The sequence below is a fragment of the Pseudochaenichthys georgianus genome, chromosome 5, assembly GCF_902827115.2.
Source record: "Pseudochaenichthys georgianus chromosome 5, fPseGeo1.2, whole genome shotgun sequence".
NCBI lineage: Eukaryota > Metazoa > Chordata > Actinopteri > Perciformes > Channichthyidae > Pseudochaenichthys > Pseudochaenichthys georgianus.
The window spans coordinates 13,084,156-13,099,739 of record NC_047507.1 but is presented as its reverse complement, the minus strand read 5'-3'; the positions used below and the strand labels follow the sequence as shown (position 1 = coordinate 13,099,739).

Below are 15,584 nucleotides of genomic sequence, written 5' to 3'. Positions count from 1 at the left end.
TGCCAAAAGTATTTAACTCAACATTTTCTTACATTCACTTTTTTTTCCAACACAGCATTTACATTGTTAGCAGTTATGTTTTTGTGTACTTCTAAAAGGTAATTATTCTAAAGGTTCTTATTATACATCCATGGTCTGTAGTTAGTTTATAGCATAACGTTAGCATTTTGCTTCTGGCCATTAGATTTATGATTAGAAAAGTATAAAAGTAGGGTAGATATGTGGAGATTATCCGGCTGAACAAAACGTGCATTTATAAAGCAGGTTCGTTTTCCACAGATCTTATTTCGAGCTATTTTCCAAAATCCTATGGAGAAATCCCATTGACTCTGAGACGAGGGAACTAATAGTTGTAAAATGCGAACTCACTTCCGGGTTATAGGACTCATCACTGCACTATATCTCCGGTCAAGTAAAGCTAATATGTGTTTAGCTAGCTCGTGCTTTAAAAAGATATGTAACTACAACTGATTTACTTGCAATAAACATTACAAATATTGGAGGCATGCGGTGCAGCACATTACCTGCTTGGCGAAGTCAGACAGAGAGGAGGTTGTAGCAGATGTCCGGTGCGTTCATGGTCACCGGACAGTAATCGGTAGCATGGTGTTCACTTACTACGCGACCGCACAACGTAACGTACAGTAAATCCACAACCACATAAATGGATTAACATCGATTTAGCTGGAGTAACACAAATAAATAAATAAATGAATGAATCTACTGGTTTCATAATTTGAACCAAAAGTGGTGTATTTTGCACTATTTTTTATTTATCTTTATGTATTTTTCTTATTATGTCCTATTTATATTATGTTGCACTGTTGGAGGAGCTCGGGATCTAAGATTTGAAATGCCAAAATTACACTGTAGCTAGCATCTGATAACAAAAACCCTTGACCCTTGAACCTTAGTGGTGTTTATATTTCACGGACTTCAGTTGCTGAGAGATCACACAACGTCACGTCCGTTATTTCCACAACACACATGGATTAACACATAGACATATAAAGAGTAGACGCCGCATCGACCGCTGCTGCCTATTGGCGCTGACGAGCCGTGGGGCCGCCATCTTGGACCGGTCACCCGCTCCACTCAGTGTAATCTGTCTGGCAGGCGCAATGAAGTGTCAGCGCATTTTATCAATCATAACTCGCTGAATACAAAACTGATTTTCACGGGGGGGAGGGTTCTGCAAACGTCATATATGTAGGCATGATACCGGACACATGATTCGGCGTATTTTAATATTCATAGTAGGCTTAACAGCAATAGAATATTCTGGTATTTGATGGCCTATGTTATGTATGATAGGTATTTTGCAAAAGACACACGATATATAATATATACACACACACATAAAAAAACACTAATGGTCTATATATGATAGAGAAGCATATTGTGTAGGCCTATACTCAGCTATTTTAATAAGTTGAAAAATGAAGAAACAATAATACATTATACATAGACAGAAGTTATATATCAGTAAAAATGAATATCTATGTCATAAAAAATGAAAATGTACTTCTACATCTATATAAAAAATGTAAATGTTCAAGTTAAACACAAGAACATGACACCACCCCGCCCAAACCATATTTACACAAAGTTGCTCATGACACCCGAATGCCCCGTGCATGCGGCTCCTCCAAAACATGACTGAGAACCTCTTTCTCATATCTTTGTCTTTGGGAAACCATCAAAATAAAAACGGGAGATTTGAGAGTCAACACAAAAACATTTTAAGAAGGAGGTCAAGCTTATTTTCTTCCTTCTTCTTCCTAGATAGATTAGATTAGATTTTAGATTTAGATTAGGACCCTTTGTGTTTCAGGTGACAAAGACTTCGTCAGGTAATATGCAATGGGAGCCTTCCAATGTCCGTGTAGGCCAACCACCATGAACACAAGAGCCTCAGTAGCAGCATCGGTCTCATTGTTTCCATCACCCATGTCTACAAAAGCAGACATTGACTGGTTATGTGGATTATATTGCACATGTTTTCTGATGGCCATGTCATCCAACATGAGTGAAACACATCCATATTTAGCCTGGTCGTCCTGGCATCTTCTCTCCAGCATATCCAGCATCATCTTGTTCAGGCCAGGCTTGCCATCCACCGAACACAGCCACCTGTAAAAAAATTGAGAAGTAGCTATTTAACGTACTTGCAACCGTAATTTCCAAAAATGAAATTGAACAACATTAAGACTACCTTTTTGTTGTAGTCTATTATTATTATTATTAGGTATTTGTATGCCTTTGGACCATGTAGATGGAGTGTGAGGGCACATTCTCTGTGGTCCTTGGAGTACTCATGGCCCTGCTTTGCCTTCAAGTCTATTTGAAGATCTGAAATTGTATGAGAAAAAATTAATAAGTCCCCTTCATATAATAACAAAGGAGTTTAATAAAGAGTGTAAGAGTAAGATGTACATGAATCTCAAAGTGCTACTTTCATCTTCCCTGAGTAGAAATCAAGCCTCTTTGAGTTCTTCATTAATGAGGTTCTTTTCCCTCAAATCCCCCAAAAGAGTCCTCACTGTGGTCTCTGCCCTCTTTTCTCTAGCCATGGCATTCTTCCTCTCTCGCTCGAGACTCTCCACTCTTGCTAAAGCTTCATTGAGTCTGGCCTTAAGAGCAGTAGGAGAAGCAGGCGAGACATAGCTATGATCCCAGTAGAAAGAGGGATGAACATGGTTTGAGTGATGTTTCACTTCACACACAACACTTTGACACAACTAGAGTATGGCCCACATTCTTTCTTATAGTCATCACCTGTCAAAGCCACTGCCAGCATCATGCGTGTGTGTGTGTGTGTGTGTGTGTGTGTGTGTGTGTGTGTGTGTGTGTGTGTGTGTGTGTGTGTGTGTGTGTGTGTGTGTGTGTGTGTGTGTGTGTGTGTGTGTGTGTGTGTGTGTGTGTGTGTGCCAGGAATGCATGTTCAACATGTCTTCAATTGTGTGTGTATGTGTTTATTTGTGAGTGTGTTTAATATGAGTGGCAGCAAACAAGAGAGATTTGACTTTGTCTAGGACCATTATGATATGATGTTGAAAATAGAAATACTCACATCATTAGGCTGAGGTTGAAGCTTCTGGGTCGTCCTGAGGGGCCACAGACAGGCTCTCTTCAGCTTTTCTGGAAGTAGACGTAGTCCTGCCCTTTTCTGGCTAAAATTAAAATGAAAAAGCACAATCTCACACACACACACACACACACACACACACACACACACACACACACACACACACACACACACCACACACACACACACACACACACACACACACACACACACACACACACACACACACACACACACACACACACACACACACACACACACACACACACACACACACACACACACACACACACACACAGCCCTGTTATTGATAATAGAATATTTACATTTATGAATGCTAATAACCGTATGATGATACACCTACTCTTTGGAGGTGAACCGGGAAGCTGAAGATGGAGGGAATAACACCATCTCTGAGTCGGACAATCTGTCCTGTCAAACTCGTCCTGCTTACAATGCTCACTGCAAATCACGGATGACTCGCTTGCAGTGAACCCTTCCCTCCTCAAAGCAACTTCCCACTTCTTTCTCATATCTTTGTCTTTGGGAAACCTTCAAAATAAAAACGGGAGATTTGAGAGTCAACACAAAAACATTTTAAGAAGGAGGTCAAGCTTATTTTCTTCCTTCTTCTTCCTAGATAGATTAGATTAGATTTTACTGTATTCATCCCACAACGGGGACATTCACTTGTTACAGCAGCGATTTATAAAGTCTCAGTTGGCCATGAACATAATGTTTGCTGGCTACGATTTCGCTGGCGGACATCAATACAGTACAATAATATTCTATTTACAAAATACAACCAATTATAATGTTGAATCTTACTTGTGAAAAGTAATCCCCCGACCCCTGTTCGCAATCGTCCGCCGATTTGCACAGCAATATGCTGCACAGTGCTCTGGCATCTTGAAACCTCTGCTGTCTATGGGTAGAATGTCTGTAGGATGACCGGTCCAAGATGGCGGCCGTATTTCTTGCGCCCCAGCAGCCAATGCGGCGTCTACTCTTTATATGTCTATGGATTAACATCGTAGCCTTTGTTTCTGCTGAAAGAGGTCTCGACCAGCTAGAGCCACAAGAAAATCGGCGAAATCGAGTGTGAGGATTACAAAATAAATTAAAAACATCTAATTTTGACAATAAAAACCGACCAATAGGCGCGGTAGACCATTTGCTTGGCACTTCCGGGTATTTCTCCACTGGTTAACATGGGTTAACAATACCGTGTAGCTGTCACGCCTTTCACGTTTTGAAAACAGGAAACCGTGACATCTTCACGTCTCCCAGCAATGGTAAAGCGTCACATGTTCACGTCTCACCGTGATACCGGGTTGTTCAGAAAACACCACAGCATTTCACAAAACACTACAGCATTTCAGAAAACACTACAGCATTTCAGAAAACACCACAGCATTTCACAAAACACTACAGCATTTCAGAAAACACCACAGCATTTCACATTGGACGGAAAGGGTATTCCTTTAGGGAGAACACTTCTTGTTTGTGATTGGACAGAGCCAGCCAGAGAAGCACTGCTGTGATTGGTTGTTTTTGCTGCCAGTCAAGAAATGACGCTTCGTGATTAGCCCAACACATCAGCCGTTAGCTGTTAGCACACACTCAGAGCTCACAGCTCCTCATATCTGTTCAGAAACTGGGCAAAAGTTAAACATGTACAAACCACAGACTGTCTATGTCATGGTGAATACAGTCGCTGCTTTATTTATGTCTGTATGATGTTGTTGTGAGTGTGGACGGAGCAGCTACAGGTTAGTTTAGCCTGATGGATCCGATTCCGATAGGATTTACATGGAGATACGGCCCGCCCCCTCTCCAGGGTCTTGTTTGAATGACAGGAGTAAATACAGAATTAATGCTTTATTAACTCATGGTTTTTAAGCGGCTTATCTCCATGTAAATACTATGGTAGACCACCCAATATTCGCATCGCTCTAATCGCTCGAGTCTCACCGCGGCTGTCAGCTGTGTTTGCTCCTGTCAATGCTGTCATTCAAACAAGAGGCGCTGGAGAGGGGACGGGGCGTATCTCCATGTAAATCCTACAACAAAATGAACATATTTGACCGTGATTTAATTGTAATACACGTTTCAAAGTGATGCCGAAGTAACTACATACTGATAACAGTTAGTAAAAACCATGAATTAACGCTTTGACAAGTCTGCAGACAAGACGGCAGGCGAAAAGCTTTTAAAATGCGTGTTTTCTGAATCGGATTCATCAGGCTAAACTAACCTGTAGCTGCTCCGTCCACAATCACAACAACATCATACAGACATAAATAAAGCAGCGACTGTATTCGCCATGGCATAGACAGTCTGTGGTTTGTACATGTTTAACTTTTGTCCAGTTTCTGAACAGATATGAGGAGCTGTGAGATCTGAGTGTGTGCTAATGGCTGATGTGTTGGGACCATACGTTGTGGGACCATGGTTGGGACATATTTCGCTGTCGGGTGTTGACCAATCACGAAGCATCGTTTCTTGACTGGCAGCAAAAACAACCAATCACAGCAGTGCTTCTCTGGCTGGCTCTGTCCAATCACAAACAAGAAGTGTTCTCCCTAAAGGAATACCCTTTCCGTCCAATGTGAAATGCTGTGGTGTTTTCTGAAATGCTGTGGTGTTTTGTGAAATGCTGCGGTGTTTTCTGAAATGCTGTGGTGTTTTGTGAAATGCTGTGGTGTTTTGTGAAATGCTGTGGTGTTTTCTGAAATGCTGTGGTGTCTTGCACTTCAGGGCCACCGTAGATTGGCTTAGAATGGAGGAGACATCTGATTGGCTATAGATAGAACAAATTACAAGTCGGGTGACTGTCAGGGGAGTCTCAAAAAACCCACACACAGCGATCCATGCACATAATGCAGTTTGTGTATGCAGGTTCAGAGGTTTTAAACGGAAAACAAATATGTGTGGAACAAAAATACACATGTAAAACATTTGTCTGTATTTGGATTTTATTTACATGTATATGAAACGGAACGCATTTGTGTGTGCATTGAAAAACACAAGTGTGGATCCAGAAATAAAAGTGTGAATCCTTTTGCGGATCATGAAATACAAGTGTGAATCCTTCTGTGTGCATGTGTGTATTATGAGACTGTTCTGAGCCCATAGATAGAGGAGCCTTTCTTCCTCCTTCGCAATGAAGGAATCCTTGACCCCGAAGTCCTGCCCACTGCACAGAAACCACCTGGCCTTAATGCCATGCGTCAGTGGTATCTGTACGACTGCATCAGGGACTTCTGCACTGTGTGAGGACACAAAAGATCTGGTTTGCCGTGAACGTTGACGTGATGTGGGCAGGTAGTTTGTATGACTGCACATGACTGTGTTTAAATATGTATTAACTGTTTAAAAATATTATAAATTCTTACTGTAACTTCAATTACATAGAACATTATATAGTATGCAAGACAGATGTTGCAGTTGTTCATTATGTACATACAAAAAGTGGAAAGAAAACAAAAAGAAAACTTTTTTTAATTTATTTGTATTGATTAAAAAGAAAGTTATGAAAGTGGACGTTATGAATCGATTCTTACATTAATCGATTTTTTTCCACCCCTATTATATATTACATCATATATAGGCCCTACAGTATACTTGTTCGTATTTTATCGATTGTATTCCATACATGTTCATTTTAACTTGACTGTTAATACATGTGTTTTAATCCATGTGAAACATATGAATTATCTTTAATGCCATTTTTCTCAAATATAACGTTTGATGACACTCAAACTTTGGAAGAGCATATCTTCTACGCCGATATTTGGCGTAGAAGATAATGTTGGTATTGCCATAAAGCTGGGACTGTCCTCTTTACATACATACAGCAAACTCAAAATGTGTTCCTGGGTCGATGTGACTCAAAATGATGGAGCAGGTCACATATGTACCTTGTTAATATAAAAGAAAGTATAACATTTAAAAAAAAAATAAGTATTTTGAATGACAATCTAGAATGTGGGAAGAGGTGGGACGGCGCCCCTATGGGCCGGCCGCCACTGACAAGGGTCATAACTGCTAAAGTTGCTCTCATCAGACAGAGTAACACAGAAGCCTATTTGCTTAAAGATCTTATTGTCACCAGGGCAGCAGTGTGGGTAGTTTGTTACAACTTCCTTGAACATATCCAAAGTGTCATGGGGAAAAAACAGGACAAAATCCTGCCTTTATCGATCATAAAACATTCAACAGATATCTGTCTTGTTTTTCCAGACTGATTGGGATGTTCCCCAAGTACATCACGCTGAAACTAAAGTCGAGTTCTGAGCTGATTATCCTCCTTGGGGATCCTAAGAGACGGTTTAAGCGAATATCAGAGGGCTGTTAAATGTGCAAAAACACATTTTATTTCAAATCTTGTGTCCAACAACAGAAATAGGCCCCAGTTCCTTTTTACCACTCTTAATCGTCTTTTAAATCCCTGTAACTGTCCCTGTGTTGTGCCATCACCTACTCTATGTGAAAAGTTCCTTTCATTTTTTTAATGATAAAGTCTTGGCCATCAGATCTTCACCTCCTCCTCTCACCTTAGACCCAGCTGTGTCTCCTGTGTGCTCAGTCAGGAGATAAGTCTTCGAGCAGTTTGACCTGGTTTCACTGACCGAGTTATCTGATGTGGTTAAAAAATTGAAACCTTACCCTTTAGACAGTATTCCTCCCAGACTACTGAAAGACGTTTGTAATACTATTGGGTCATACATTTTAACTTTGATAAATATCTCTCTCACCTCAGGCTGTGTTACAACCTTTTTTAAACACGCTGTAGTGCAGCCTCTTATCAAAAAACAGAACCTTGATCATCATTCTCTCCAACTTTAGATCTATTTCTAAGCTTCCCTTCCTGTCTAAAGTCCTAGAGAAAGTGGTTTTAGCGCAACTGCAGTCGCACCTTGATTTAAACTGCATATCAGAAAAGTTTCAGTCTGGTTTTAAGTCACGCCACAGCACAGAAACTGCTCTCCTGAGAGTTTTTAATGATCTTCTTTTAATTGCTGATTCTGGGAATTCTGCTGTGCTAGTGCTTTTAGATTTGTGTGCTGCTTTTGATGCCATTGACCACCAAATTATTTGATCACGCCTTGAACTGTGTGTTGGTATTAAAGGTAACGTCCTAAAATAGTTTCAATCATATCTGTCAGGAAGGACCTTTTCTGTGCATCTTGGCCAGTATTCTTCAGCTGCAGCCTCACTAGGATATGGGGTCCCTCAAGGCTCTATCCTAGGCCCCATTTTGTTCAGTCTGTATACCTCTGGGGTCAATTTTTAAAAAGCATAACATTTCGTACCATTGCTTTGCAGATGATTTGCAGGTATATCTGCCTATAAAAGCAAATAATGAATCTAGGAATGCCTTGCTTAGCTGTCTGAAAGACATTAAATCATGGATGGAAATCAACTTCTTGACTCTCAACGAAAACAAGACAGATATTTTAATATTTGGACAGTCCGAACTCCTGGATGGCTTTAATAGTGTACTCGGCCTCCTACAGCCGCCCCTCTGTCAGAAATCTTGGAGTCATCTTTGACAACTGTTTTAAATTTGACAAACAGATAAGCTCAGTTTTCAAGATAAACTTCTTCCAGCTGAGGCTTCTGGGGAAGGTAAAGGCCTATCTTCCTGGAATTTGAACAGCTAATCCACCTATTTATAACGTCTCCTTTAGACTATTGTAACTCCCTGTATATTGGTGTTGATAAGCAGTGTTTGGCGTAACGCGTTACAAAAGTAACGGAGTTACAGTAATATATTACTTTTTGCTGTAACGAAGTAATGTAACGCATTACTAATGAAATGTGGGTAATATATTACCCGTTACAATGCTCAGTAACCCAGTTACAACACATTTTAACCAGAAATTAAATGGTGTTTTGTTTTTTAAGAATGTACTAACATAGCGAGACATCCGACACCAGAGACCAATTGTGCGGGTAGATTAGTAAACCTGGTGTGTTTACCCTTCAGGCTTCGCGTCAGAATCTTCGGGGCAGTTGAATGTTATGCTCCCTCTATTCAAAAAAGACAACGGAGCGAAAAATACTAACAACAAATTATGTCAGGTGCGCGTGACCTGCTCCGCTGCGCGTGCATCATTTCCAAAGTGCTTCCACAGCAGTGACACACATCTGTGGATAATCATTTATACGACAATGGTTAAAGCAACCATCACTAAATGCCAGCAACACTGCATCTACTGCAGACAGTAGCAACAGGTCAGATGGGGACATCACGTTACCCCTCCGTTGGGACACTAGCTTACTCCCGCCTGACTCGCCGCCCTCAACCCCGGAGCAGCAGTTTTCGTCGCCCGAAACTACGCAGCCCCTCTGCGGCCCGCAGGTGCCAGGATACCACGGCAAAACAGAGCCTGCCCAGGTATATCTAAACAAGTACCCGCCTGTACAGTGGGGTTAAGTGGTCATTTTGCAGCTCGTGGTATACAAATAGACAAGGGCTAGAATATTCATGTGAAAATAGTGCCATATTCTGCCATGCCTGTAGAAATGTTGGGTCAAAAATAATGCATACAATGCACAGATGCCTTCACTACGAATGGCTACAAAACTATCTCATATCCCAAGCTTATCAACAAGCTAATGTTGCAGCCAGCTGAAATGTTTTCCAGGTCACAAAGTCAACCTCACATGATGATGTGATTTCATGATGATGATGATTTCATGATGATTTCATGATGACCAGTTTTCAAGCACAGTAAATATTCTCTTCCCAGAGTATATGATGGGACCAAGGTGATGATTTAGTAGGCTACATGGTTTTAATAATACTTTTGGTGGGGGGACATCAATACTTTTGATGTCCCCCTACTACTCTTCATTAATAGATGAGAATAAGAATAATGCAAGATTTCTTTTCAGCACTGTAGCCAGGCTGACAGAGAGCCACAGCTCCATTGAGCCTTCTATTCCCATAGCACTCAGTAGTAATGATTTTATGTGCTTTTTTAATGATAAAATTGTTACTCTTAGAAACAAAATTAATGACCTCTTGCCTTCGACCAGTATAGTGTTATCAACAGCTCCCGGAATCGTAAGTTCTAATAGTACACTAGATAGTAAACTAGAATGCTTTTCAGCCATTAACCTTGAACAATTACATTCAATGATTCTCTCTTCTAAACCATCAACGTGCATGTTAGACCCAATTCCAACTAAGCTGTTGAAGGAAGTTTTTCCATTAATTAGCACTTCTTTATTAAATATTATGAATATGTCTTTATTATCAGGCTATGTTCCACAATCATTCAAAGTAGCAGTGATAAAACCGCTTCTTAAAAAGCACAACCTCGATCCAGAGGTTTTAGCCAACTATAGACCTATTTCTAATCTTCCGTTCCTCTCAAAAATGCTTGAGAAAGCGGTCGCAAAACAGTTGAGTGATTACTTAAAAAACAATGATTTATTTGAAGATTTTCAGTCTGGCTTTAGAACACATCATAGCACAGAGACAGCTCTGGTTAAAGTCACAAATGATATTCTAATAGCCTCAGACAAGGGACTTGTCTCTATTCTTGTTTTGCTCGATCTCAGTGCTGCATTTGATACTATCGACCATGATATCCTATGCAAAGACTAGAGCACTTAGTTGGCATACAGGGAACTGCTTTAGGCTGGTTTAGGTCCTATCTATCTGAACGCTCTCAGTTTGTACGTGCTAACGATGAATCTTCCACGCAAACCAAAGTTAGCCATGGAGTGCCACAGGGCTCAGTGCTCGGACCTATTTTGTTCACATTATATATGCTTCCGTTAGGCAATATTATAAGGAATCATTCTGTAAACTTTCATTGTTATGCGGATGATACTCAACTATATTTATCAATCAAGCCTGATGAAATTAATCATCTAAATAAAATTCAAGACTGCCTTAAGGACTTAAAAACGTGGATGGCCTCATCATAGAACTTTGCGTGGGGCCTCAAGTTGGCCAGGGACGGCCCTGTGTATACGGCATCTCCGTTCCTCTTTACGTTCTAACTGAAGGGCCCATGGATGTATGAAAAGGAACCTGATGAATGTTGCAGGACGACATTAGATTTGCAGCAGGACTACGCTGTTACTGATGACATCAGAGGCCGGCCTGAGGAGCGAAGGACTTAGATGCCCTTAATTAGATTCTAAACTCAAACCAAACATTTAATTCGTTTTATTTGGTTGGTATTTGATTATGTGTCATCATATACTTGAAAATGTACAAACCTTAAACCCAACTTTACTTTTGTTATGCCCACATACAATCCTACCTGCATACATTTAAATATTGCACAAAAGCTGAAGTTGTGAAAACTGAAACCTAATTTTATCAATTTAAATGTTATTTATTTTATTTGCATTTTATTTGGTTTGTTTTTTATGTCGATCTGATTATTTGTGTGTTCTTTGCACTACACATCACATTTATATTGCTTTGTTAAAATGGTAAATCTGTATAGTTTAGGTTTATTTGCACAATATAGAAACAAACAATATTATTATTATTTAAGTTATTTTAAAAGTGTTGGTCCGTCATATTTTTTATTGTTCAAAATGTTTCTGTTTGAGAAATGAATAATAATGTTATAGTAGCCCAAGATTGTTTTTATTGTTATTTTATTTATTATGTTAATACTTTCTTCCATCTTTAAAGATTTTAATATTTTAATGCCTGTACATTTACTTGTTGCTCCTGCAACAAACATTTTCCCAATTTGGGGTCAATAAAGTATCTCTCTTAAAAGTATCCCTTGATTCTCGTCCAGTGTTGATTTCTCTCGGCTAGAGATTTTTCTATGGCTGTTTCAGACGGAAATCATTAATAGAAACGTTTATACATTTTCCAAAGTATACATTAATGTTCGGCAGCCTCTGCTGTTAGTACTGCAAGTCATTTTCAAAGATAGTGCCGCTGTGCAAAGAACGTTGTTTGAACTCTTTAACTTTATCTAAAGTGTAGTTTAATTATAATACAATTTTCAAATTGTCCCTCAACTGTTTCACCTATAGCAACAAATATATATTATTTGGTCTTTTTGATGGTTGATTTTAAACACTTAATATTTCACATTGTGAATTCTAAACAATATATGTGGAAAGTAACAAGAAACAACAATAGTAAGAATTTACAATCAGAATCGAGTATTCAACTAAGCCGTGTAATACAAGTTGTTAGTAGCCTTAAGGGCCTACACAGTTGTTATGCTATACCACATCGCCGTTCACTGGATGTATAATGAGCTGCACTAAACTACATTTTAGCATTTAAAATACCTAGCCATTCTTTTGCGGTTATTTTGGTGAAAGTAACTAAAGTAGTGTAACTCATTACATTTCAGAGACAGTAATATTGTAATGTAACTTATTACTTTCAAAAGAGAGGAATAAGTAATATGTAATATATTACATTTTGGAAGTAACTTGCCCAACACTGTTAAGTGTGTGATCTGTCGCCTGCAGCTGGTCCAAAATGCGGCTGCACACCTCCTTACCGGGAAGAGACGATATGACATCACTCCTGTTTTGAGTGGCCAAAACACCGAGGCCAAAACAGGAGTGATGTCATATCGTCTCTTCCCGGTAAGAAGGCGTGCAGCCTAATTTTGGACCAGCTGAGTCAAAACAGGAGTGATGATATGGAGCTAATTTCCTGCCATAACTCGACAAACAAACTAAACAGGTTTTACAAATGCCTCATGATTCACTAACAAACACAATGTGGTTTGCAAATACAAAACACCATCTACAAACTAATGCATTTAGTTTGCAAAGAAAAAACGTATATCAAATAAACACATAGGCTACCATTTTTCTAATAAATCATGTTTCAGAGAGACACATTAATTCAGCATAGGTTTTACAAGTACAAAACTTTTTCTTCTCACGGCGGAATATTAGGCCTACTGCCTAAAGTCACGTGACACACTCACACGACTTTTGGCAGTAATATTCCGCAGGGGCCGGCACATGCATATATATATATATATATATATATATATCTATATATATATATATATATATATATATATATATATCTATCTATGGGCACATGCTCCACGGCAGCAGGGGGCACTACTGAGTCCATTGGGAAGGCGGGAGGTTGAGCAGAGCATGGAACAGCCCTTGCCAGCCTGATGACAGCGGTGTTTCTAGCGATCCAGCGATCTGGGTCAGTGTTTGAACAAGGTGAATTTAGCGATCACAACGAAAGCAGCCAATACACATATTTAGCGCAGAAAATTAATGTTATTAGGGCTGTAAATATAATAAGCCTTTGTCTAAAATGGACAACATTGCAGCGATTCTGCACTCTTCATTTTCTTTCCTGCTATATTCAATGAGTGATACAAATATTTTTTACCACAAGTCTGCTAAGTTTGATGAAGGAAACAAATATTTGTTGCAATTAGTTTTTCCTGAGATTGACACTGTTGGACTCAGTAGTAGTCCCACAAGTACTATGAAGTACTTTTACTGTGTACTTTTTGAGTAATCCTCTGTCAATGTCCCCTCCTGAGTACAATAATGCATGTTTTCTCTGCTATTTTGAATAAGCGTTAAAAACAACTTTATACTTTAAGAGGATGTGAGACATAATATCAGCAATACTTCCAGTCAGTTTGGCGTACGTGATTAAGAATGGAGTTCCCCAGAATGTTTTTAGCTTCCTACCTGGAAATGATTCCTCTGACACGTCACAAGATCAGGCAGGTCTGATAAATAGCCGCAAGCTGTTCACACACAGACACAGCAAACCTCAGCAGAGCTACACACACGTTACCAACAGCAGGATCACAGGAAGCCTTATCAACCCTAAAAGTAAGTCTTATTAGAAAGAAACTGCTAGATGCATTTTTGTAAAGTAATGATAATATTTGATTGCATTTCTGACTGGTTTCTTTCTTCCTGTGCAGCAGGTGTTCTGTTGAATGCCTTCAATCTGCTCCAGTCGCACTCCACCTCACTACACTCTCAGACACCATGGTCGTACACGAGGAGAAGGAGTGTGTGGTGTGCTTCAACAAGTACTCTCGCAGCGACCGGGTCCCTCGGGTGCTGCACTGCGGACACACCTTCTGTGCACCCTGCCTGGAGCAGCTGTACCAGCTGAAGGGGTTCTTCTACTGCGTCTCCTGCCCCCTGTGCCGCTGGATCACCTGCACCAGGGCCAGCCTGGCCCTGCCCGGGGCCCTGTGGGTCAACATGGAGATCTGGGACAAGATAGTGGAGGAGAGGGTGATACCATCAGCCCCGATGGAGGATTTAAGCTACACTGAGACACAACTCATCCAGTCATCACTGTAAGGGGACTCAGTTTTTATTCACATAGATTACACTTGTGTCATTTCATGTAGGCCTGTGTGATATGAAGAGAATCAACCTGATATCTAAACATACGTCACTCTCTTTAGGCCTGTTTCAAAACAGTCTGGTGGCAAGACCTTACTCCAGAGGATGTGTGGACGTATACGCAGGGCCGTCCCTCCCTACAGGCCGATCAGGCCGACTGCGTGGGGCCTCATCTTGCGGAGGGAGCCTCAACTGAGTCTCAACTGAGCCGCACCTATGCCCTTATGCGGCGCAATTAGTGTGGTGCGGCATGTTTTCCCCGCTGCGAGGCTCCTCTAGCAAACTAGTAAACCCCCCCCCGACGCTCGCAAAACAGAGGGCCTCATCATAGAACTTTGCGTGGGGCCTCAAGTTGGCCAGGGACGGCCCTGTGTATACGGCATCTCCGTTCCTCTTTACGTTCTAACTGAAGGGCCCATGGATGTATGGAAAGGAACCTGATGAATGTTGCAGGACGACATTAGATTTGCAGCAGGACTACGCTGTTACTGATGACATCAGAGGCCGGCCTGAGGAGCGAAGGACTTAGATGCCCTTAATTAGATTCTAAACTCAAACCAAACATTTAATTCGTTTTATTTGGTTGGTATTTGATTATGTTTCATCATATTCTTGAAAATGTACAAACCTTAAACCCAACTTTACTTTTGTTATGCCCACATACAATCCTACCTGCATACATTTAAATGTTGCACAAAAGCTGAAGCTGTGAAAACTGAAACCTAATTTTATCAATTTAAATGTTATTTATTTTATTTGCATTTTATTTGGTTTGTTTTTTATGTCGATCTGATTATTTGTGTGTTCTTTGCACTACACATCACATTTACATTGCTTTGTTAAAATGGTAAATCTGTATAGTTTAGGTTTATTTGCACAATATAGAAACAAACAATATTATTATTATTTAAGTTATTTTAAAAGTGTTGGTCCGTCATATTTTTTATTGTTCAAAGTGTTTCTGTTTGAGAAATAAATAGTAATGTTATGGTAGCCCAAGATTGTTTTTATTGTTATTTTATTTATTATGTTAATACTTTCTTCCATCTTTAAAGATTTTAATATTTTAATGCCTGTACATTTACTTGTTGCTCCTGCAACAAACATTTTCTCAATTTGGGGTCAA

The 15,584-nt window shown here is 39.9% G+C and overlaps 1 protein-coding gene and 1 long non-coding RNA gene across 2 annotated transcripts; one reads left to right on the top strand and one right to left on the bottom strand.

Moving 5' to 3' along the window:
- Window positions 1–3,090: 3,090 nt before the first annotated feature.
- Window positions 3,091–4,003, bottom strand: LOC139433850 (uncharacterized). The gene is made up of 3 exons (XR_011643256.1): window positions 3,917–4,003; window positions 3,453–3,640; window positions 3,091–3,173 (listed from the first exon to the last, which is right to left on the bottom strand). It is a non-coding gene; the product is annotated as an uncharacterized lncRNA (long non-coding RNA).
- Window positions 4,004–14,065: 10,062 nt separating this feature from the next.
- LOC117447172 (E3 ubiquitin-protein ligase RNF186-like) lies at window positions 14,066–15,573 on the top strand. The gene is made up of 2 exons (XM_034083835.2): window positions 14,066–14,409; window positions 14,521–15,573. Exons 1-2 carry the CDS (start codon window positions 14,090–14,092, stop codon window positions 14,663–14,665), a joined length of 465 nt encoding a protein of 154 aa, XP_033939726.1. The 5' UTR covers window positions 14,066–14,089; the 3' UTR covers window positions 14,666–15,573.
- The last annotated feature ends 11 nt before the right edge of the window (window positions 15,574–15,584 follow it).

What these genes read in the sequence shown, in the direction of transcription:
- LOC117447172 (XM_034083835.2), top strand. Translation starts at nt 14,090, where the DNA reads ATGGTCGTACACGAGGAGAAGGAGTGTGTGGTGTGCTTCAACAAGTAC. An exon ending in CAACTCATCCAGTCATCACT is followed by an intron (nt 14,410 to 14,520) that starts GTAAGGGGACTC and finishes CACTCTCTTTAG; the next exon opens with GCCTGTTTCAAAACAGTCTG.